The sequence below is a fragment of the Apus apus genome, chromosome 5 (genome assembly GCF_020740795.1).
Source record: "Apus apus isolate bApuApu2 chromosome 5, bApuApu2.pri.cur, whole genome shotgun sequence".
NCBI lineage: Eukaryota > Metazoa > Chordata > Aves > Apodiformes > Apodidae > Apus > Apus apus.
Window position 1 is genome coordinate 41,842,873 of NC_067286.1, and position 24,746 is coordinate 41,867,618.

Below are 24,746 nucleotides of genomic sequence, written 5' to 3' on the forward strand. Positions count from 1 at the left end.
TGTAGCAGAGAGTGAAGAAATAAATAAATCACATGCAGCAGAAAACTGCACTTGCTGTAGAAGTATGCTACCTTTTTATTCCACGTGCAGTTTGCAGTGACATGCATCTTTGGTATGTCAGCTTTCTGTATTGTTGTGTTCTTCTTTGGCAGATGTTTTGGGAGCTCTGGGAACAAATTAATATGTTAATCATAAGGTCACATGAATGTGCCATAGCTGCATGTTGCTTTCAGAACAGCTCTTGCTGTGGATGTAGAAACTGGTGAACTGCTGAAGCAGGAAGAGAGTTTACTTTTACTGTTTGTCATGAGGTCAACAGGTTATTCTTGAATGTCCAAATTCTTTGTAATGGAAAATAGTAATCTTTAAGGTTACAAAGAAAGCTTTAAAGTAGACTCAGAGAAGGGCAGATTTGAGATTTATTCTGTGTGCATAAAGATTTTACTAATGGTATGAAGAATGTGTATGCTTAGAGAGTTCTAGGTATTCCACAGTGTACTCATGAATCCCAGTTAGAGATGTGTACCCTAGAAAGTATTCCATCATATGGGCAAGGTTAGATATATGTCTTAAAACATCTTTTTCTTTATGATGTTAATATTTTTGGTTATTCAGTGCAATATTTAAATATACAAAAGGTAAAGGCTTGATAGAGATGTTCTGTGCCATTCCAGTGATTTGTAAATGGCAAGTTTGAGATTTTTTTGAGATTTCAAGTTTTGAAATGCGATTGTGTGGGAAGCAAGAGATATGTCCTACTGTTACAGATAATGGTAACTCAAAATAATGCATTGCTACTTCACTACACCGTTTGTTACTGTGTAGCTAGAAGGGAACATGCTTCTGAGGGAAGCCAAAATGGAGCCAGTATGCATATATATTGTATCATACTTTCCAAGACAAATTATTGCTTTCCTTTTCTATTTGAACTTGAAATCTACTTTGCTAAAAAGATAACACTTAGAAGTCAAGCAGTGTTTTTTAAGTCTGTGCTTGTGCTTTGGAACAGGTGGAGATGGAGGATTTTGATGCAAATATTGAAGACCAGAAAGAAGAAGGTAAAAAGGACACAGCAGAGGAAGAAGAAAGTGAACTGGTAGGAGACACATCAGCCATATTTAACAAAATGTTTGTTAATGTGTCTGAAGGAGGATCTCAGTCTTACAAATGTCAACCCACTGCCATTCTTAGCAGTGCAATCTTAATGCAGGCATTTCTAGTTATTTGTTCCTTAGAAGTTTCTAGGAGAACTATAGCATTAAACTATATTATTCCTAACTTTTTTTTTTTTTTAGAATCTGTTAGTATATGCCACAAACAGCATTATCAGTGGAGTGTGGCAACATACCTCTTACAGACACTTATATATTGCAGTACACTTACAGCACTGTCATCCAGATTATGTAAGAATTAGATAACTAGAGGGTTGGGAAGATTGGGCAAAGATCAATTTAGCTTAATTCCTTTCATATGACTAAAGACCTCAACTGTCACAGTATATGACAACAGTTATGAAGAAGAATGTTTTCTCTACCAAGGATCACTGACTTTGTCAGTAGGTATTTCCAAGGTGAGGGATTAAGTTTTTTGGATGGATGAATGAAGGTTAGAGAATTGCTCTGAGGGCTGGCATTTTTAGGTGTGTATTTAAAAGGCTGTGGAAGGCTTCCTAATGTAACTTCTTAGTATGTGTTAGAGCTGCAGCTGGTCAGTGCTTGATGAGTTGAATGTGTCAAACCCTGGTTCCCACAACCAAGCAGTTAAACTCCAGTAAACAGAAGTAACAAAAAATGTCTGAGACAAGCAAAGTCCTTTTTCGTGACGGAAATTTACGGTTCCTCAGGAGCGGCAGTTTAGAAAGCTGTTGAAATAGAGAATAATTTAAAGAAAAAGTTAGGAAGAGTGGATTTTAATAAACATCTGTTTTTTGCAACACGACTCATTTATTCTCTTTACTAAATTGTTCTTTGGCACAGAGTATAAGAGTGTACAAAGTGATGTTAGAACATTTCAGAGATGCATCCATGTTTACAACAATATGGCTGCTAGTCTCATTTCTTGGAAATGAGGCGTATCTAGAAGGGAAAGTTGTCAAGAGCTTTTGAGACATCTGTGCATAAGTGTGTGTGTATGTTTGTGTTTGTGGGCTCTGGGGACTGTCCTAACGTACAGCACATATATCAATAGATCATAATGAGATAAGGAAAAAGCTTGGTGGTGAAAACTATGCAAATTACTAATAACTAAAAGCAATCTACATATAAGAATGTTTTCTGTTCAGATTCACAAGAGATTAAAAACAGCAAAACTTTATCTGCTGTATGTAATCTCTGCTATTCAGTCACGTGGCTAATCCCAGAGAGGTATGTCAGACAGAAAGGTGAAACAGTACACTGAATTTGCTATCTGTTGTCTTCTTGTCAGTTGCTAAGGGTTTTTTAATTCATTTTACTGCATGTAATCCTGTGGAAAATGAGAGGTCTGAAGCTCCTGCTATCTGGCAGATGTCCTTGAAATATACAGCTGTCTTGTACCAAAGGATGAACTCTGAATCTTTTTGTATCCTATCTGAGGGCTGGGATATTTTACAGATTCAGCTCACAATAGGCCATTTCACACCATCAAAGTCACTTTTTTGTTGTTATTATCAACTCCTCTAGGGTTGTTTGTAGCATTCAGACAATTCTTGTTTTTCTGTACTTAATGGTATGAATTATTGATGCATTTAACTTAGTGTTCTCACCAGTGTATCATACATCACTTTGTTCAATACAGGCTTCTAGCTGTGATGTAAGCTTTCTGAGCAAATTTTAGGGTGCAACTTGGTTTAATTTAAGTATAAATATACTAATATACATGAAGTAGATTTCTGTTAGAAAGAAATATTGCAGCACAAACTGTCTTAGTTTGTGTTAATTACAGACTTGATTAAAGACAAATTACAGAAATCTGATAATCTTAATTCACTGATATATGCTTGATAGAAAAAAAGTCTTCAAAAGGATTTTGGAAGACCAATGCTGAGCACAACCAAAACCAGTGTAGCTCTTTGGAATGGTACACTCTTGATTGATGTAGCATTAGCAAATGTATATTTTTACCACGGTGGAGGCAACCTATAAATAGAGAGGAAAGAACATAGTGTAATAAAACTGGCATGTGGATTGTTTTCTTGTTCAAATCTTCTAGAGTAGTGCTTTTCCCTTTCTATTAAAAATCATTCTTAAAATAATTAAATTATCACATTTCACCACATTTGGCTTTTTATGTGATTGCAGAGAAGCGTAAGTAGTTTTATATCAAATCTGAACAGCTGAAATGAGTTACATGGGGTTGCTTAGTAAGGATTTACTTGTCCAAGAGCATGAAATGAAAAGATAAGAAGAATTTACCTAAAATAAAAGCCTTGGGGTTTTTTTTGTTATTGTGTTGTTTTGGTTTTTTTTTACCAAATATAATATCATTGTGCTCATGAACAAGGAAGAAACTGGCTATTGTTCTTTACAAGTAAAACATATAATGACATTATTTGTAGGGTAAAAGTGTTTTAAAAGAATCATTGAACTAGTAAGGTTATTTTAAAATGAAAAATAATAATTGTATCTTAGTGATTCAGCAGATACTCTCATTTAAACTAAAATAATTTTATTTAGTTGTGGACTAACCACTCATGCAAGAATTTCGTGTCTCCCTTCAAAAGCATTATGAAGTGAAGCTTGTGTGTAGTAAGTGTGAATATATTCTTAAAAGCTTATGACTGTGGTAATTCTTCATTTTTATTTGTAAAGCTTGGAATATTCTTTATGCCTGATAAGCTGTGTTGCAATAACTTTGCCACCTGGGATAACGTAAAACAGTAATTGTGCATGCAGCACCAATGCTGTCTGTTAGACTCATTCCGGAGTTCTGTGTTTGCAGAGGACAGCAGTCTTGCAGTGATTTGCAAGGGCTGCTAAGATGACTGAATGGGAAGTGGATGCACAAGTTCTGAAATACTGAGTAATTTGTTTCCTTCATCTGATTACAAGAATTGTGCCTTACAAAACTTCCTTAAGCTCCCATTATAATGCTGTTTCCAGTTCAAAAGTGATATGCATGTGTGTCTCTCTCTAATCCTCCGAGCTTCTCTCTGTGTATGATTTAGGGTTACATTCCGAAAAGCAAATGGGAGATGGACACTTCTGAGGCAAAGCTAGGTGGGTATTTATTTTTTCCTGTTTCTTATAGTTGGTATCTGATGACGTTTGCAAAACCTGAATTATTGTTTTTACTGTGAATCCTTACCAAATACAAACGTATTGATTTCATACATGTGTCTTGAAACTGCAAAAGCATCTATACTGAAAAGAAATAGGCCTTCTGCCAGAGGCAAGGGAGTTACAACTCTCTAACCATCACTGTTTTATATACTCATTAATTGTTCTTCCATCTGTTCAAGTCTTACAATTTTTAAAAAGTATTTATATTCTTTATTCATCTCTTCTGTATTATCAAAAGCAAAGAGTCTACCTACATCACACTGCATTCTTGTTCATACTGCATACCTTTTTTTCAAGCCTAAATGTCGTCAGTAGCTTCTTACTTTCTTGGAGACATGCCTAGTAGCTAACTGTATTGGAGATGTTTCTGGGTCTCCAAAACTGACACGTGTGAGGACAAAGTAGTGCCATGCTTTGAAGTCGGTTCTGGATTATTAGGCTTTTGTGTATCTTTTCAACAACTTAGGTATTGAAAAGTTGAAGGTTATTGTGCTTTACAGTTCCAGGAGAATGCTAGAATTCTTCTTAACAGGATGCAAAATGGACTTTCCAGGAGCACAAGGGCACTATTTTTGCTGCAATTTTTGTACTGATTAGTGCTGCTGGTTGCTTTAGACATAAGTGCTAAAATTAGGAGTCTGTCAAAGTCTTTCATGCTGAAATGCATGCACCACAGCTGTGGTGGAAGGTGTACACATATGGAAAGGGGTTTCTAATAATTATTATTAGTTTGGGGATTTTTTTAACTGAACAGTAATGGTTCTAACTAAAGATTTGACCGATGCAATCTGTATGAAACATCAATTTTCTGTTATGTCTATGGGAAGTAACAAATACCTGAGTGGGACTCAGCATGCCTTAATGTATTGAGGTTTGCTTCTGCATGTGTGGTATAGCCCCGTGTATCAGTACTTTCCAATAACCAAAATCACCATTGCACCATAGAAATAGCATTAGAAGTTCTGGTTTACATAAAGCAGTCTTTTATCTTCTGCTGTTAACTGCTTAGCTGAACCATCTTTCTGCTGCTCTGCTCTCTTGTGAGTCATTTAAATATTAGTGGAATATATTGGCATTGTGGTACCTGCAGTACAACTGGAGGAGCTTTGTTCTCAATGATTCTGGCAAATCAAGCAGCTAGGCAGTTAGAATTCAGAAATGCTCTGCATTTTTCATGTAAGAGTTGATTATTTTAGTATCTTAATATTATTTCTTAGGTTGTTGGGGTTTTTTGCCAATTGTGTATGAAATCATAGTACTGGAAAACTCCATATTTGAAGAATGCTCTGATGCATTGTGTTGTATTGCAAATAACATGGACTTCTGCGTAGTAGGAACAGTTGTATTACACTTCATATGGTGAACATTAAGTCATCCCATGCATTTTGCAAATACCACAGGAGTCCAAAGTGTGTTCTAAAAATATGTAAGTTTTATGTGTAGTTTCTAGCACTGTGGAGACTGTGTCTGCAGCAGAAATTTACAGGTAGCTTTCAAAATGTCTCGTGATCAAATAATGCTATTAAATAGAAACAAAGAACCGTGAAGACACCATAATATAAAATGCAGTATTTTTCTGTGGTCTCCTCTTCAATGTAAAATGGGGAGTGAGCAGCAGAGTCAATTTTATGCTAAAGTAAGTTACTTGCAAGGCTGTTGCAATAATCCTTTAGCAAACTTCATTAACAAACTGTGTGTTAGCATGCTGCAAGGCACAGATAGGTGCTGAGAAGGTCTTTTTATTAAATCTGTATTCATTATTTTACTGTCATAGCTACCCTCTAGATTACTTTTTATAAATATATAGAACTATAGTTTAAAATTAGCATTTTACAGAACATACAAGTTAAAAAGCCAGATATAGCTGTGTAATGAATACTGTTTCTTTGAAAAATAATTCTGAGAGGGGTGACAACTTTTAGCTCAAGGTATGCATTATAAGCACTTGCAGTCTGTGAGTAAGAATTCTTATATTTAATTCTCAATAAAACTTTGTTGTAGGTGACAATTAAAATTATTTCCTGAAAGGCATGTAAACTGTGATATGCATTTGTTATTCCAAAGTTGAGTTATTGTCTAGGGTGTTGGCTTGCCCTTCATGTTTATTGCATTAGTCCCAGAGGGCACACATTTGCAGCAGTGATGTAAGTGCAGAATCCAAAAATAACACTACAACTTGTTTGGCTTTTTTGTTTTCTTTCTGAGTGGATGTTGTTACAGGAAAGCACAATAAGATCTTACTGATGGTAATAAGCCTCCAGAAAAGGTCTGAAAAGTTGGGGTCCTTTAGCTACAGCGCTGACTTGTGACAATTGCCATAATGTATACCCCAGAGCTCCTGTTTTGGTTCAGATTTACTTTGATAGGGGTGATACATTCCTCTGAGTATGTGTGTGGTATATCACTTCCTTATGTGTTGTGAGTGCACAGCCACATTTTTGTTCTGAAGTCTAGTCATTGGTCTGTCTCAGTGCTGCATAGTACACATGGGTTCTTGTATTTAAAATTACAGAAATGGACTCACTTTTTTAAAGTTTTACTGTATTTGAAGTGTTTAGCACAATACTCTTATGTGTATTTAAGGGTGGCTTAGTGGTGAGTTCTACAAACTTTCAGGAAAGGAGAAATGAGCTCTGGCATAGCTGAAGCTTTTATACCACCATAAAATTGTTCTAGAATGCAAATAACATTTTACTTAAAATGTTGTGGATTTTGTATAAGGGCAAAAATTTAGCTGATTCATTCCATTTTTGAAGGAACGAATGAAGTCAGTTTTTTTCTGATGCTTTATTATTAAAATTCTAAAGGTGAGTTTTTAAGTTCTGTGGGTTTTCAGAAATGCAGCTGCTTTGTTGCTTTTAAAATTGAAATGATAAAATGATGTTCGATAGTTTTAACACTTAATCATCTGTGGTAAATATTCTTGAGAACTGTTGTTAAAAAAAGTGACACCTTGTCTCATTTTCAGAAAAGACTATTCTGAAATAGTGCTTTGTGGTAGGCTTTTGACATTTTTATAGTGTGTCTACTGCATGGCACTTGTACCTTGAACCACCATAGTATGGATGGAAGCAGATCCCTCTGGAAAGGCAATCCAACTTCAAACATGGAAGGAGAGAACATTCTAAAATTAATTCTGTACAGCGGTAACAAAAAAGTGACAGAGGGAAACCTCATACTCTGAACGCCTCCTGAGCTCCTCTGTTGATGTTTGAGTTACACATTCTTGCTGACGTTTTCAGTTGGTCTCTGTGCAGCAGGGTGTTGGAGACTGAACACTTTTTTTCCATGCTGGTAATGAGATGAGCTTGCATCGTAGTATGTTGCCTGCCAACAGGAGAATTTCTGTGTACAGATACTTGCCAACAAGAGAGCTCCTGAATTTTCAGTGCTTCGTGTTCCTAAATGACACCAGTGCATTTGTTGCTCTGCTTCTCAATGTCATTTTTTCTGGAAACCCTTATTCTGTGGATGATCTACACTGATTGATCTGAGAGTAATGCTGAGGAATAGTGCAAGTATGTTATGTGCTGGAATAACAGTGGAATATTGTATAAATTAATTCTGTCTTTTAGAGGGAGTGCCATCTTTCTGTGGAGATTGAGCTTCAAATTTAGCAGATTTAACTTAGAGCAAAAGAACTGCCCTAACTGAATTGCATAACAACATCATGCAAATACAAATATCCCGCACAGTTTTCTTAAATGTTGGGGTTTTTAAAGGCAGAGGGGGATTAAAATGTTTTTTAGAAGAAATTCTGTGTTGGTTGTCCAGAGAGGTTGTGGAGGCTTTGTCTCTGGAGACATCAAAACCTGCCTGGATGCCACCCTGTGCAACTTGCGCTAGGTGAAGCTGCTCTGGCAGGGGTGTTGGACTAGATGATCTCCAGGGGTCCCTTCCAACCCCTAAGATTCTGTGATTCTATTCCAGGGAAATGAATTAAAGGTGGAGTCTTTAAAAACTTTAGAGTTGTATGAGAGAGAAATTATTTCATTAGTTTATGATATTTCTATTATACTAGCATGTCTACATCACCATTACCTCACATTATCTCTGTTGTTGCTATTTTTCTCTGGTATTAACTCATCTCTGAACTGAGCTTCTTCAGATACATACTTTCGAACATCCTTTTCTGCTACCCAGAAAATATGCTGCCTTGTGTTTGGTTTATTTTTGAGGCCTTTTGTGAGTGAATTTAATTACATCAGTGACTTTTAAAACAATATTACTGGCACCACTGGAAATTATTTACAGAATGTAACTGCTAAGCTTAGTATTCTTTCTGCATATACTCAGTTGTTGGTTTATGAAATGGTAGCTTACATCAACAGAAGTACTAGGTTTTCCTTTGAATTGTAAAGCCATACTTTGTTTTCGTGCTCTGTTGTTCATAATCTTCCAATAAATACTTCATCTCCTTTCCAAAAGCAGTTTGCCACATAATTTCAAGAAGGTGTTGTTTTTTCCTGAAAGTAAGTGTCCAGAGAGGAACAGAATTTTAGAACCTAGGAATAGAATTGTTTCTCCTCGTGCCTTATCAGTTCAATAAGAAAAAGAAGAAAATTATAACTGTTGAACAAATGTACTGCTCAAATATGTGACTGACCTCTTACACCGTGAAACAGAAGTTTCTGAGATTTTTTTTTTTTTTTTTTGTCCTGGAGGATTTTTTTTTTAAGTATATTTTCCTTGTGGGGAGAGAAGAAAGGATGGGGGGTGATGAGGCTTTTCAAGGAGCTTTTTGTTTAGCAAAATTGGTATCTCAAAAACTTGTCTTTGATACATTAAATTATATGATCATCACTTGTTCCTTGATAACTGCATGTATGCCATGTTTGACGTAGTATTAACCCCCAAATCTAGGGGAAAATACTACAGCTTTAATTCTGTATTCAAATACAGAACAGGTGGATGTGTGGTTCCTAGCTATTGGCTATATTGTAGCTGTAGAGACAGACTCCATATAGTACAAACGTCCAGAAGAGCAAGATTTTCTCCCTCATACAAGTAACAAGACTGAGTGTTATTGCCACACAGTTAATGTGAAAGATCAATAAAACTTGAAAATGGTGTTGAGTCTTCTCTAGTTTATTTCAACTCTCATCATTCTACCTGTCAAGACAAGCTGGATGTACAAGTTCTGCTGCTCATTCGTTTGAAAATTGTTCCACTCTCGTCTTGTTTGTGTGAAAAATCAAAAAAAAAATAATCTCCTTTAACTCTGAGGCTCTGTGTTTGTTCTCAGACAAGCTGGATGGGTTGCGGACTGGCACTAAAAGGAAACGTGACTGGGAAGCAATTGCCAGCAGAATGGAAGATTATCTGCAGCTTCCAGATGACTATGACACACGTGCTTCTGAACCTGGAAAAAAAAGGGTAATAAGTTTTCAAATGACTTACTGTCTGTATGTGACCATTTAACAGTCTCTGTGAAAAAGAATGTTTATCAGGTCATTCAGAATCTGTGAATATGGTGGTCTCACTGACTCACTTTTCATTTTGCTGTTGCATTATGCTCTGTAAGATAATATTCTTGAGAAGTAGGGTTTTCCGGGGTAAACAGATTAATTATAACAAAATGAGGAATTGTAGATAAAGATGAATTATGCTTGGCATGGCATTGCATATTGAGAACAAAATTGTGTCCTGTTTCTGGCAGGGGAAGATGATGCACTTTGTTTCAGAGCAACCCACAGAGTGTTCTCTATGCTCTGTGGTGAGATAGTGTGGTATCAGTGCAGAATCCAAGATTATTTTACTAAGTTATTTTTTTAATTGGTTTTCGAATAAGTAGACAGAGAAACAGTGTGCTGTTTTTATATCCAAAAAGATTCAGCCAAGGAAAGTATAAACTATGTAGGTTTTATATCACCTAAGTCTTGTAGATGCTACCTCCTGTGTATACCTTGCATAAAGCCTGGGAGATGATGAATAAGACATTGGCTTCAATCATGTTTTAAGTAGTTCTGTTCTGAAAAAAAAAATATATGTTTTTAAATACTACTGTGAAAAACAGGGCAAAAAATCATAATGGAAGATTAAAGAGAGGTAATAGGAGGAGGTTTTGGGGTTTTTTTTGTCTCTCCAAAATAGAAAGACCAGCTTTTGCTACTAGAAGTAATTTGAGTTCACTATTGGTGTTTGGGCTTTGTTTTGTTCTGTAACGCCAAATAGAAAACACGGGTGGTACTTGACAGCATGCATGAGAGAAATGGAGATACTAAGGCATTGGCAGAGGAAGTGATGGTGAAAGAAGCAGGCATTGCTTATTGGCAAGAGCATCTGGGGAGATGCAGGTAGAATGTGGAACAGTAAGGCGCTGGCAGAAAGGTGATAAGGCTAACAAATCAGCCTGAATAGGACTAATCAGTTAGGATGTCAAGGAAGAGCTCCTTTACTTACTGTTTTTTCTTCTCCAACAATGATGTGTTCTAGCTGAGTTTCTGGACTGTAACCCATCATCATCACCTCCCTTGCTACCTCCCTGTTGCATTCCTTCCCATTGGTGTCAGGGTTTGCAGGTGAGGGACTGACTGTGGTTGGACAGGATAAACGCAAATGATCTGCATGACCATGAAGAGCCACAGAGGACATAACTGCAGCTATAAAGATGGGAGATAACAAATGCATAAAGTTACTTCGTATAAAGAAATAGTGCAAAGATTTAAATAGAATCATAGAATAATTTTGGTTGGAAAAGACCTTTAAGATCATCAAGCCCAACTGTTAACCAGCACACTGCTAAATCCACTACTAAACCATGTCCCTATTTTACATCTACACACATCTTTTAAATACCTCCAGGGATGGTGACACAACCACTCCCTTGGGCAGCCTGTTCCAGTGCCTGACAACTCTTACAGTGAAGAAAATTTTCCTAATATCCAATCTAAGCCTTCCCTGGCCATTTCCTCTTGTTCTGTCACTTGTTACTTGGGAGAAGAGACCAACCTCCCCCCCTCGCTACAACCTCCTTTCAGGTAGTCGTAGAGAGCAGTAAGGTTTCTCCCCTCAGCCTCCTTTTCTCCAGGCTAAACAACCCCAGTTCCTTCAGATGCTTTTTGTAAGACATGTCCTCTAGACTCTTCACCAGCTTTGTTGCCCTTCTTTGGACATGCTTCAGCACCTTAATGTTATTGTACTGACGGTCCCAAAAGTGAACACAGTATTTGAGGTGTGGCCTCTCCAGTGCCAAGTACAGAGGCACAATCACTTCCCTAGTCTTGCTGACCATACCATTTCTGATGCAAGCCAGGATGCTGTTGGTCCTCTTGGCCACCTGGGCACACTGTTCACTTTTTATTCAGCTGCCCCCGGGTCCTTTTCTGCCACACAACTCTCTCCAGCCACTCTTTCCCAAGCCTGTAGCATTACATGGGGTTGTTGTGACCCAAGTGCAGGACCCAGCACTTGACCTTGCTGAATCTCACACAATTGGCCTCAGCCCATCAATCCAGCCCGTCACAATCCCTCTTAGAGTCTTCCTACCTTCAGAGAGATCAACACTCCTATCCAGCATCATGTCACCTCCAAATTTATTGATGCACTCAATCACCTCATCAGATCATTGATAAAGATATGAAAAAGAACTGGCCCTGGTACTGAGCCCTGGGGAACACCACTTTTGACCAGCCACCGACTAGATTTAACCCCATTCACCACAACTCTTTGGACCCAGCCATCCAGCAGTTTTTTACCTAGTGACACATACACCTGTTCATACCTTGAGCAGCCAGTTTCTCCAGGAGTTTCTCTGGGTTGTTGAAGGCTTTACTAAAGTCTAGGTAGACAACATCTGCAGCCTTTCCCTCATCCACTAAGCAGGCCACCTTGCCATAGAAGATCAGGTTGGTCAAGCAGGACCTCTGTTTTATTAACCCATGCTGACTGGGCCAGATCACCTTGTTGTCTTGTGCATGCCATGTGATGGCACTCAAGATGATCTGCTCCATAATCTTCCCCAGCACTCAAGTCAGACTGACAGGCTTGTAGTTTCCTGAATCTTCCTTCTGGCCCTTCTTGTAGAAGGGGTTCACGTTTGCTAACCTCCAGTCAACCGAGACCTCCCTGATTAGCCAAGCCTGCAGATAGATGATGGCAAGTGGCTTGGTAAGCACTTCCACCAGCTCTTGTAGCTCTTCTACACCAGCTCTTCTACACACATCTTCTACGTACACAATGTATTACAGAAGATAGAGAAGAAAACCATCCCTCATTCAATCAGTCATTGCTGGGCTGCTCTTTAATACTGTCTTTCTGTCATTTTAGAGTCATCTTCTAGATGTTTCCACTGTGCAATTGAAAGGTTGTACAGAAAATCAAGATACTAAATGAATCTTTGATAATGCTTCCTGCAAAAAGCATTGCTTTGAACAGAAAAATAATTATAGTAATTGCACTTCAGCTCTCAGAATTATAGCATTGAAATGGAAAAGGATAATAATCTCTACCCTTCTTCTACTTCATGGAACACCTGGGATATTCAGTCTAAAATAGCATAACTGGTGTAGTTTTCCTCTTTTTCCGTTGGAGAACAAATTAATACTTACCTGTTTGAATAAAAAATAGTACAAATTAGAATTCTTGTTGTTTTATCTGCAGTGGAAAGCCTATATGTCTCAGGATTTTTTAGGAGATTGTCCTACTGATGGTCTGTTCTCTATAGGTGCGGTGGGCAGATCTAGAAGAAAAGAAAGATGCAGACAGGAAAAGGGCCATTGGTTTTGTTGTTGGACAAACAGACTGGGAGAAGATAACAGATGAAAGTGGTCATCTTGCTGAGCGAGCCCTCAACCGCACCAAGTATATATGAAAAAGTGGTTAAATGGAATTTTGTGCCTTTAAGGTAAGTATTCAGTCTTCCTGCATGTTTGGAGCCTTGATGTTTTTTCAGGTTTTTTAGGAGTTGAGGTTGCAGTTCATGTCATTGTTAGAGTCCTTCCAGACAGGATTATTCGTTTTGAGCCTTCTTTAATTGATGTTATCTTGTGCCCATGTCAAGGTGCACCCTCCTGTGCAGCATCTAAAAATAAAAAGATTGCCAGCTCTCAATCTCCAAACCTTAGTAAGAGGGAGATTGTTTGTGTTAAAAGAGTAGTTTAGCTGTGTGCCTAGTCCTGTCTAGTTCAGGCTTTGCTTACTATATAAGTCTGACCATGTTAATTGCTGTTTTACTTGGTTTAACAAACTTTTCTTTTCTTTACAGGCCATTTGCTCTGAGGAGAAGTGAACCAAGGTGTCATGAGCATCTTGCATGAGTCATGTCACTCCCACCTTCACAGTTTTTCTTTTGTTACTTTAGTTTCAGCAGTTTTCTTGAGATATTGACAGATAACCAGTGCCCTCAAACAAACCAACGAATCCCACTGCTCCTAAGTGAGAGACAGTTTACTTTTTAATATTTTTGGAGGGGAGGGAGGGGGAGGGCCAGTAGTTTTAGCTGCTGTTTGTGGGATAAAGTGGAAGGATTAGACAGACGTTACCTCCACTGTACTGTCACAAAATGTTTATCACCTTTGCTTTGTGGCTGTTCTCGTTTTATACTGTATGTACCTTGTAGCTTACTGTATTAGGAAGCAGAAAAATAAATTTCACTATAAACTCGGTGTTCTTGGTGGACCATACAACATGGTTTTTGTTTGACTTCTTAAATGCGGTCTGTGTTCACATGTTGACAGTGCTCAGAACTGTCCTTACCTGGATGAGATGCCGTGCTCATATTCTGGAATGTGTCCTGTCATCACCTGTTTTTCTTTTTGCAGACATCTCCATTAAGGCCCTAGGTTTTGCTGGCCCTTAGGAATCGTACTGTTCTCATTCTTCCTGGAGAGCAGGAATGATCGTTATTGTTTGGATCCTAGTTTCTCAATGTCAAACTTCCATTACTCCATGAGTATAAATTCTCTTGGTTGGCTCTGAAATACTCAAGGTAGTAATTAATGAAAAGCATTTTTTTAATGCTGAATGTGAAAGCAGGTACTATGGAGCTCTCTGGAGGGCAGCCTAGAAAATCCCTTTTGGTCTTACCATATCTTCTAGTCAACACTAATCCCTATCGGGGTGTTTAATTCCAGTCGTAAGTCTGCTGTTTCACAGAGAAGCATCATTAAAAGAAGCAGCAAAGACCAGAAGTTATACCCTTCTACTCCTTTAGTAAATGTGTTTAGCTTGCTAAAAAAGATACATTAATAGCAGTCCACACTATTAAAAGTGGTACAAATTCTTCATGGATGCTGGTATGTTGGTTCCACACAATGTCAGGCTTGCAGATGAAAACTTTCTTTTGTCCTCTCAGGTTTTGAAGCAGATGCTCTTTGCTAACAATGTTGTAACCAGGCAAGGTGTTCAAATCTGAAAAGAACTGCTGTTTTACTGGTGAATTGAGTATTTTCTCCTGATCTTTCTGAGGGAAGAAAACAAAGTCCTGAATTTCCTTCTCTGATACTCTTTGTTACTCTGCTGAGTGATTACATTGGGGTTTGCATCTAGGCTGGTAAATCAGCCAGTCCTGGGAGCCATGGTGCTAAAAGATGGTTTTGTTTGCCATTCTAATGTTCTGGTTTATTGGATGTTTCACAGCCTTGTCAGTGGTGCATGCTTGAAAGCTCTTTGATAAATGAAGAGAATAGCTGAACTTGTGTTATGCCCTGAATGTGTTTCACGCAAGAAAGTCAAGCTCCCTTAATGCAGCATTTTTAAAATGTAAGGTAATAAATATGCATTTTCTCTATTATGTAGCATATATACTTTATTTTTTTTATGTTGCTAAGTACTCTTTGAATTCTGACTGAGAATTGTCGACAAAGGGAAACTAATACTTAACAAGAAATCGGTATTACGTGGAAATCAGGCAATCTTTGCTTCAGAGAAGTTACTCTCTCAGGTATGTGTAAAGCGGGTTTCGGTCTGTCCTCAGCTGTCCATAACAAAACTGGAGTTCTTGTGGCATGTCATTGTTACAAGTTGATACTGTTTCTTGACTTTGAAGAACTGATAATGTTGGGGTTTTGTAGTTTTGGTTTTATACTTGAAGCAGATCCTGTTCTAACATGTTGCTTTCCAGGCTCAATAGTATTTCTAGAGCATGCAAATGGTAGCGTGTGACAGAACTGATCGTATTATTTACAGTTTTTAACAACGTTGAAAATTATTTTAGCAGATAACAGTTGTTTTCCTGGTTTTCTAAAGTTCGGAACTTTTCAATCTCTGTAGTGCAGAAATACCATTCTGTAATATTTGCCATTTGTTTCAGTTGATTCTAATGTTTAGCAGGTCAATCTTCGTCTGCTTGATGGGAAGCAGCTCTCAAAGAAAGTAACTTATACTAGAACTAAAACATGTAACAGATTCTGCATACCCTAGTCCTTCAGTGAATGAAGAAATAGAGCAAAAAGGAAAAATTTATCATTGCTGCTGGCAGAACTGAGAGTAGCTAGGTAGGCCCATGCGTGACCGATAGTCAGAGGTTGGTGACCTAGCGGTTTTGCTTTTGTCTGGAAAATCCTTCACTACAGAATCCTGTAAGTTTTTGTCCTGATTCAGTGTTTACTCATTATCTGCTCACTGATACTGGCAGTAGAATCTTTCACAGCACTGAACAGAAAGAATACCTGTTTTCATTGATGGCTAAATAGGAAAATATGTATCCAGAGCTCATGGATAATGATCCATCTTTAACCATGCATGAAATTGTGTTAATGCCAAGTTAGACTGTGCAGTGCATCACATTTAAAAATACAATTCTGAAAAAAACATCAGCTGCTGCAGAATGGAGCTGCTACCTGGAGCAAAGTTGACTTTTAAAACAGTATTTCCTGTGAACTACATTTCTTAGGCACTTCATTTTTTCTCAAGACCATCTGCTTTTTAAAGCATCTTGAAACTACCTGTCTCATGGTAGAAGTACATGTGCTTTTTGCAAGGGAATGTGCAACTTAAGATGTGCTGCTGCTGTTTGAATAGAGCTTAGTTGTCATCTTAAGTCACCTTGCATTCTACTGTACAATTGCTCATTAAGCATGATGGTCTGACGATAGTATGAAAGACTGAAAATATAGCATAGAATATGATATCAGTTCTGGAAATGTCATGTTTTCTATTTCTTAAATGTTCACATCAACACAGATGAACAACTTAGCTTGCATTATTAGTTCCAAATCTTTGGAAGGGAAGAATTTGAATTGGTACAAGTTAGAGTTTCACTTTTCACCCATCAGGTTGAGTTTGGTATTTTTTGGACTTTCCTTCAATCATCTTTGTGAACTCTGTCCATTAACTTATGCTCCTTGCTTGTCTGTTGATAAAGAAAATACATTGCTGTTACTGTCTGTAAGGCATTGTTTAAACTGTTTGCTGAAGCCTTTTCATTTCTGAACCACCATTTAGATACCATGGAGATCCTCAGTAGGACTTCAGTAGTGGTTTTTCTGAAAGGATTGAATAATATTACACTGAAGCAAATTGATTAGCCTATTGCAAATAATTTGTACCTAATTCCGTTAATAGTTAAAAATTATGAAGAATAATGATTTGCAAGTCACATTAAGAAGTATGGTTCCTGCAGAAGAATAGTCTGTCATTAGTGTGCTTTTAAATGAGAGAGAAGAACATATCCTCACCAGCCAAAATATTTTTTTTTTCCCATTTGAGATTTCAGCATCGTTGGAACACTCTGACAGTCCTTTTAAAAGGAATGAAGTCATTCAGCCTCTGGAGACAGCTTGTTGCCACCTAAACAAATCTGTTGTTATCAGGCAGAAAAATATTCTTTGTCCATTTACTTCATGCAGGTGTCATGGTGAATTGTTTCATGCTCTTGGGGCACAAATTCTCTTGGCAGATTGTGCCATTTTATTATTCATATTCCTGCCATGAAATTTTGGAAACCCATGTGATACTAGACAGATCTCAGGACTTGAAGAAAGCATGGTTGATCTGGTTTGGAGGCAAATGGGGGTTTTGCTTTGGAGTTCCTATTGTGTCTGCAAGCCTGCAGCTAGGTAGCTGTGAGTTGATTGAACTGACACCCAGGAACTCTCTTGGAATACTGTAATTCAGCATAAGTCTATTGGAGAGGGGGAGCAGTACTGAGTTTTCTGTGCCTGTGGAACATGCATATGGTTTGCATCCTCAGGAAGCCAAACACTGGTGGGTATCTGGTTCCTTTTTAATTATGCCTATCTTTGTTTTTAAATGTTTCCCAGATACTTCTGGGAAATCAGAGTTTCAGTACTGAACTTGAGGTCACCTGGCAATTTGGGATCAAACTGCACCAGGACAACCTGCATACTATGAGATAATGTATTTGAGGAGCAGAGGTGGTCATCTCAGTTGAGATTTGCAAGTTTGCAGCATGAACTATAAGTGGGTAAAAGGAAATGCAAGTTGTTACAATGTGGTGGGGTAAGACTGATTATATTTAGTTTTCTCGTTAATCGTAAAATGAGAAAAGAAAAAACAGAAATTTCCTAGAATTTAAAAAGTGAATGGCACAATTCTGTTTCTGTTTTGAGTCTCTAGGGCAGTCATCTTTATTCTCTCATAACAACTTGATTCAAAGTTTTCTTCTGCTCGTTTGTGTGCAAGTCAGAATCCTTCAGCTAACTAAAGGAATACCAAGTAAATCTTGTGACTTCTACACAGATTAATAACTCTCTTCTTCACAGCGAAGCTGTTTTGTTTCATTCTTACCAGTGAAGTCTTCCAGCAATTGCAATGCCTTTCTACCATTTCGAAATTTGCATGGTACTGAATCTGTAGCCTTTAAGTCTTCCTGATGCATGTTGGTTGGAAAACTGGTAATGACAATACTTCATTCTGGTGGACTGTCACTTTCTAGCTGATTGATGCTGTTTGGAAGCAGAATGTGCTCTTTTATCCATGGTTTTGCTTAAACCAGGTAAGCATGAGTACTGTTGCCAAACAAGAAGTACAGCAAGTTACTGGATCTGGAGAGGCAACTGGAATTGGAGGTGTTGGAAGTTGCTTATGCAGGAGGCTCTTCTCTCTTTGAATTGTATGATTTAAGTTTTGAATATGCAAAACCTTAAAGCTGCCTGGGTGGTAATGGCACAGTTTCGGGTTTTTTCTAGCATTTTTCTTGACATGTGGAACTCTCAGATGGAATCTTTTTGGAAGTGGAGGCCTTTTCCAAGGTTTTTGTTCTCTGGAGTGTCAGTCATTCAAGTATTTCTCAGTACTGCTTCCCTTCTATGTGTGTGCAGGGACAAAGTTTGTTTTCTTAACTGGTCAAAGGTACACATGTATGATGTTGAGCTTTACACAAGACATTTCTGATGCTTTTTAATAGCACCTGAACCGATGGCAGTGACCAGTATATTCCTGTATGAAGTTGCCATCCCTGAAGAGTTGGTGCTCTCAGGGGATTACATGATGACTGCAAGATTGGTAGCACTTTACCAGTTCCTGTGATGTTGCTGTCTTGGGAGAGAAAATATAACTGCAGTGCTCCTTGCAAAAATAGCAAGCAGCCAAGACCAAAACTAAACAAGCATAACTGAAACAAACCTCAGAAGTGAAAACCCTCCATCTAAATGAAGAATAACCAAAACAACAACAAAAAAAGGAATTCAGTTAGTTTTACTTACTTATCTGAGCTGGAACCTGCCTTGTGTGGCTAGAATGTGCTAGCGGCTCCACTGTTCTGAGGCATCTGCTTTAGCAACTGGCTGCATATATATTTGTGGAGGAGAATCTGAAATTAATCCCTACCATTTTTTGTCTGCAGGACCAAGGTATAGTTCAACAAGCTGATTTAGAAAGCAATTCATCTTGAAAAAGCCCGTTAAGAGTGATTTGAAAGTACTTTTAATTCTCTTTAAAGCCACAAACCATTAGCAGATTGCATGGAAATTCAGGCATTGCTCCACCCAAAATAGAAGCATCTTTCTACTAAAATAGATTTTTTTTTTTTTTTCTGTATAAATCATGTAGGACGTTTCTTCTCGTCTCTGGAGTTAGCACAGAAAGGGAACAGAGCTGCAGTTCTTCCCTTCTTCAGATTGTAAATGGTCTTATAATACAAAAAAGGTCAATATTTGTTTTGTCAGGTAGGTAATAAAGACAGTTACTTTTATTGGCGCTACACCGTATGTGGATGACAAGGTATTTTGAGCAACATTTTTAAATTCTCTTTTTATTCTCTTTTGTTAAGTCAGATGCAGATGATAATAGAAGTTTTGTTTGACTACTGTTGCACATCCAGGCACTAGCATTTGTACATGTAGCTTCTGGGTTTTGAGAATACTGTATTAGTGTTTGAAGCACAGAGAACAGCTTTGCCAACAAACACCTGCACTGTTACAGCTTGCTCGTTTGTGGATGCTCAGAATTCTTATGCAAGCAATGAGTCTTTACTGCTGTTTTTTGAGGTGTTCCTTTTTCCATTTCCTTTGAACTAAAGTTGCCAGATTCTCTTCTTGGAAGAATCTGTGGACAGATTAACTTGTCTGGTAGCAGATCTCACTGTGCCTTTCAATTAGAGTCACACAAATAAAGATTTTTCAGGTGATGACAACCAGATGGCACTAAAGTTTTGATTTAATGTTAAGATTACCATGGAGAAAAAACAAAAGCTTTACATTATTTCCACTATAATTAAATGTTTGTGGTTTCATCTTGCCTGGAACAGTTTTAAACTGTTAAATTCTACTTCATGAAAGAAAAAGTCACCACTTTTCTATGGAAAAAATGTCAGTGGATTAATGTTGCACTATTGTGTGAAGTATCACTTGCAGTCCACAATCAAGATTTTGCACTCCATTGAGGTCTGTGTGCTCCCTAAATATGTAACAAGATTTTTCTTCTGCCAGTCTTTTTATATCCTTATAAAAAACTTGACAAGTGCTGACATCTAATGGAAAATGGGATTTAACTTGCTTTACATAGATTGTATCAAGACAGAACTCTTCTGAAGTCTTCCAAGGTTTCTTGTTGAATCTTTTGCTTTTTTCTTCTTGGAATGAAGAAAAATAAGACTGAATATCCAAAGCAGAGCACTAAAGATACTTCTGATAGAAGAACCCACTGACTTCACTCTGAATCCAAAGTCTCAGAACTTCAGCTTGATCAGAAACGCTGCTGAGATCTCTCACAACGAAGCCTACTTTAAACTTTAACATTAACAGTTCAAACAGGATTTCTCAGTGAATGATACTATGACTGCACATTTGTGGTAGGTACTTCGTAGTTAAGGAAGAATGTAAATACCCTTCCCCAAGAAGTTTTACATGTTCCTTTATTAGGAATATAAGGATTTGTATCTTCTTTTCCTTCTCCCAGCAAGTCCTGAAGTAAATTTAGGTATAAATTTCCTCATGTTTACTTAAAAGTCTCTTACAACCTCATTGCAGTATATATGTTTCAGATGTAGCTTGATAAGAATATTCAGATACCTTTTAAGCAGTTTACCTACAGCTCTGTTGACACTAACATGGTGAGTATGTCACATTGCTAGTGATATGCCAAGAGCGTATGTCTGTATGTTGTACTTGAAGAGCAGAATACAATTCTAACTAAAAAGCTACATTTACTTTAGTAAAACAAGAAGAGGCTGTTTGGCTTTGGGTCAGTTTGGGGAACTGAAGAAACCTGTGACCTTCAGTAATAAATATTTCACCACCACCTTCTTTCTCAGTTGTGCCCAGTACCAACTTGTAGAAGATTGTCTCAATCCTGAGGATTTCCATCCTTCTCTTGTTCTTAAGCTGAACTGACAGTGTGCAGTGTTGAAGGAAAGGACTATCTAGAAATTGACTGGCATGATTTATGTTTTGCTAAATGCAAAAATGCTGATCATATCATGTTGTCTCTTTGCACTCTGCTTTAATAGTTTCTTGGATTCTGCATCTAAATCATTCTTAAATTTCCTCTGCAATGCCACAGTTGTCCAGATAATTTTGCTTTCAAAGGCTGTTCTCCATTACATACTCTGCGTTTTGGAGATGAGTTCCTCAACAGTGTCTGTTACAGCTGAGCAAGTTCATAGAGACTGTGTTCTGAAGAAGTATTGCATAATTTCTCTCTTCATCCAGACATTTCTCAGCATCTGACCTTTTTGGTGCTAAGTCCTGTAAACAGAAAATAAGAGTGCTGTGTTCTTTTTCATGGATAGTTTACCATTTCTAGTGAAGCAGAAGTTGAGAAATACACATTACTTCTAAATATGTGCAATTGATGTGAGGTCCAGGTTTGGTGAGGAGGTGCCTGCACTTCTGCAGGAGTGTAATTTCTGTATGTTCATCTGGGTGTTTTTTATTCATAGAGGGATTGATTTCAAATCTTACTGCCTTGGAAAATACTTTCTGTAGCAGTTCAGTATCAGTCTCCTATTTAAATGAATGCTTTAGGCTGAGACTTTGGTATATTAGCTCTTCCAGCTTAAGAGATTTACCTTTCTGAGATAAAGATTTATAGTTTATCTTTTGTAGCATGCATTGATTTTCCTTTTCTGGACTACTGCGCCATTTCCTCTTACCTTGGTTTGTCCTTGACTACATGCATCAGGAGGAGGGGAAATCTGTTTTCACAGTGAAAGCTACTTGTTAACCTTGATGTACAAGAGAGACAAATAATGTACTTCTCACCTTGTGATAATTAGCCCAATTGGGCATTTTTTTTTCAGCATTTTCTATCAGTGGTCCTAAACAAATGTGTAATGTACCTCATATGTATATTGTACAAAACAAATATGTGATGCTGAAATCAGTTTCCTTTATGTTCACTTCTCCATCTGGATTAGTCCAGCAGGGATTTAAGAGATGTGCTCTGTAGGCCTGCAAAGCCTTCTGCACTGCTAGTTTTCAAGTTTCAGTTTTTGCTGTGATTTTTTTTTTTCTCTCTGTGTTTGTGTCAAGTTATATAGACCTGATGAATACAGTGTAGCTGAATGTATAGGTGGAATCTGTGCATTGTAGAAATATTGCTAACTTTCTACATTATGTGGTTGGGGTTTTTTTAATATTACTGGTTTCATTGTTCCCTACCTTTGATACACCCGCTGTGGAGGAGGAAGACTTTGGAAATAATGGCACTAAAATTGCATTGAGTTAAAAGTCACTAACATTGTTAAAATATTTTACAAACGTGCACCTGGTTGACATCTTCCCTGGCAAAGGGGATAAAAGTTAGCAGCAAAATCAAGACTGGACAGTATTCTAGGGAATTTTGGGAAGTATAAAAAGGTAGAAATACATTGCAAAAAAGTAAGTATTTGGATTCAGCATTCAGTATCAGATTCCTTATCTTAGTTGACTTCCTGTGATAAAAGTTCAGAGGTTTTGAAAATAGGATCGTATGTAAAATGCTGCTTTTGCTGATCTTAGGGAGAAGATTGTTCAGTAGCAATTAGGCACCTGTTTTTGACTCGCAGTGTTTATCATCTGGGTTTTTTTGTTTGGCTGGGTTTTTTTTTTGCTGATGTCATTGTCAGAGAATTTGGTTAATTTTAAGAGCAGTTGTGCTTTTGGAAGCAGCAGCCTACCTCCAGCAGTGTCACTGACATGTTGCCCTTGAACCCTATGCACACAGGGATTCTGTCCTGCGCCCGGGATGCGGCTGAGCCAAGCTCTGAACAGTTAATGTGAAGCAGATAAAGCCCTGTTACCAGAGAGGGAATGGCACAGAGATACATGTCTTCAGTGATGCTTCTCAGAAATCACCTTATAACTTCTCATAGACTAATTAACTTGATTTTTATTAAGGTGTTTACCCTTGCGAGTCAGTCCTCTTCCATTTTGCAGATGGGCTGGGGGGATGCTGCATCTCAATGTGCGCTGGTGGGTGAATCACATGTACTTTTCAGCTGTCTGTAGTGTGAATTCATGTGCTGGGGAACACTGCATATCCAAAGCTACACTACAACTGTATGTACTGATAACACACCTATGTACTAAACCTTAACAGTGCTAAACTGAGATGCCATGGCAGGGGATTTTCCCAATGCTACAGTTCTGTTTTAAGTGTCTTATGGGAAAAACGGTCATTGGAGAGGTGTCTGCACAAAACCTTCCTTTTAATCTAAGTTCTCCTTTATTTGTACCAGGATCTAAGGCTGTTGTATGTAGATTTTTCACATGTAAGGCCTGATTTTATTTTATTTTTTTGTAACACCGTATTTACCTTATATTACTCAATTGCTTTTATGGATTTCTGTTTTACACCTGTATATGAGTTACTTCTATAATACTTGCATTTATCTATCCTCTCCACCTTTCTCTCCCCCAGCTCTTTTAATTGTTACTTTGTGTGTCTGAGAATTCTTTCTCAACCTCAGCCTCCAGTGTGCATTGCTGTGTGGGGGGGTCTTAACTCTATGGTTTCTTCCAGTGGCACAAATGCTTGCAAACACATAGCCATTCACTAATATACTGAATAAAGGCACTTGAACTTGCACCAGAAGGTTTATAGGAGAAGCTTTGTGAGATGGTGAACTGAGTTCTGCGAAGTGCTGAACTATGAAGAGCCTTGGATCACTGGAGCATGTTGCAGGGAGGATGCAAGGGCCGGTAGATTTTTCTGAAAAGACTTTTTGGGACATTACACACTGCTTTCAGTTGATGTCAGTGCTCCCAAGGAACACCTTCCCCACTGGTTCCAGCATTGTTTGCAGAGGATTGCTGCTGCCACCAGTTGCCAGAGAACAACTTCTGCAGAAAGAACAGCTGGATGGATCTGAGACTGATGGTGGGCTGTGCTTGACATAACAGGCCATACAGCAGTGTTAGGAGAGGTAAGATGGTAACTGCCAGTCTGACTGAGGCCCTCATATTTTGTTATTTGTTAAGAAAGAGATCTTGAGAATTGTGTGGTTAGGGTGTTCCCACATAAATGTTGGCCTGTGGTTCATGACACACTCAAAAGCAAAACTTGCATTTTTGTAACCAGTAAACTTGGAGGCAAGTGGTCACATATGGTGGTGTGGTGATCTGAGTAAATCAATATTATGAGGAGATGGTAGGCTTCGTTATGACTGTACTGATGCAGACAGACCATAGGTTGTTAGCAAGGAACAGGATAGCCACTGGTGTTCCCAGATGTGTAAAGGAAAGAAACAGACATCTTTTTATTTGAAATACACAGAACAGTTTTATGAAAAAAAAAAACTTGAAACAACTTGGGAGAAAGGATTCTGTAGTTTTGTCTCGGCCATTCAGTTCACACAGCAACAGTTTATTTGGCACCAAACATGCTCTGTGCCGTTGCAATCTTGCTTACGGTAGCTGTTGAAGAAACACTGGTCTAAAGATAATTGCTTCCAGCATGAGGTGGCCCCTTCTCAAAAATGAAATTCAATCCCCTTTGATTAAGCCCAGGATCTGCAAAGGTTTTGTTTTCCTAATTGGTGTGACTGTGCAAACACAGAAAGCATTGCCACCAGCATCCTGGTTACGTTGTAGGTAAGGAAAATTCTTACATGAGCACATTGTATAGTGTTAACGGACATGTCTCCAGTGAAGTGCTGACATATGG

General features: G+C 38.0%; 1 protein-coding gene across 11 annotated transcripts in view; it reads left to right on the forward strand.

Moving 5' to 3' along the window:
• YLPM1 (YLP motif containing 1) overlaps positions 1–24,022 on the forward strand; it is a 47,698-nt gene extending 23,676 nt beyond the window's left edge. For 6 of the 11 annotated variants that reach the window (XM_051621324.1, XM_051621325.1, XM_051621327.1 and 3 more), the window contains 5 exons: positions 1,010–1,096; positions 4,145–4,196; positions 9,505–9,635; positions 12,925–13,104; positions 13,465–13,865. In XM_051621324.1, the coding sequence (XP_051477284.1) occupies positions 1,010–1,096; positions 4,145–4,196; positions 9,505–9,635; positions 12,925–13,071 (417 nt within the window). In that variant the 3' untranslated portion in view covers positions 13,072–13,104; positions 13,465–13,865. The other 5 variants (XR_007889690.1, XM_051621330.1, XM_051621329.1 and 2 more) reach the window with 5 other exon arrangements.
• The last annotated feature ends 724 nt before the right edge of the window (positions 24,023–24,746 follow it).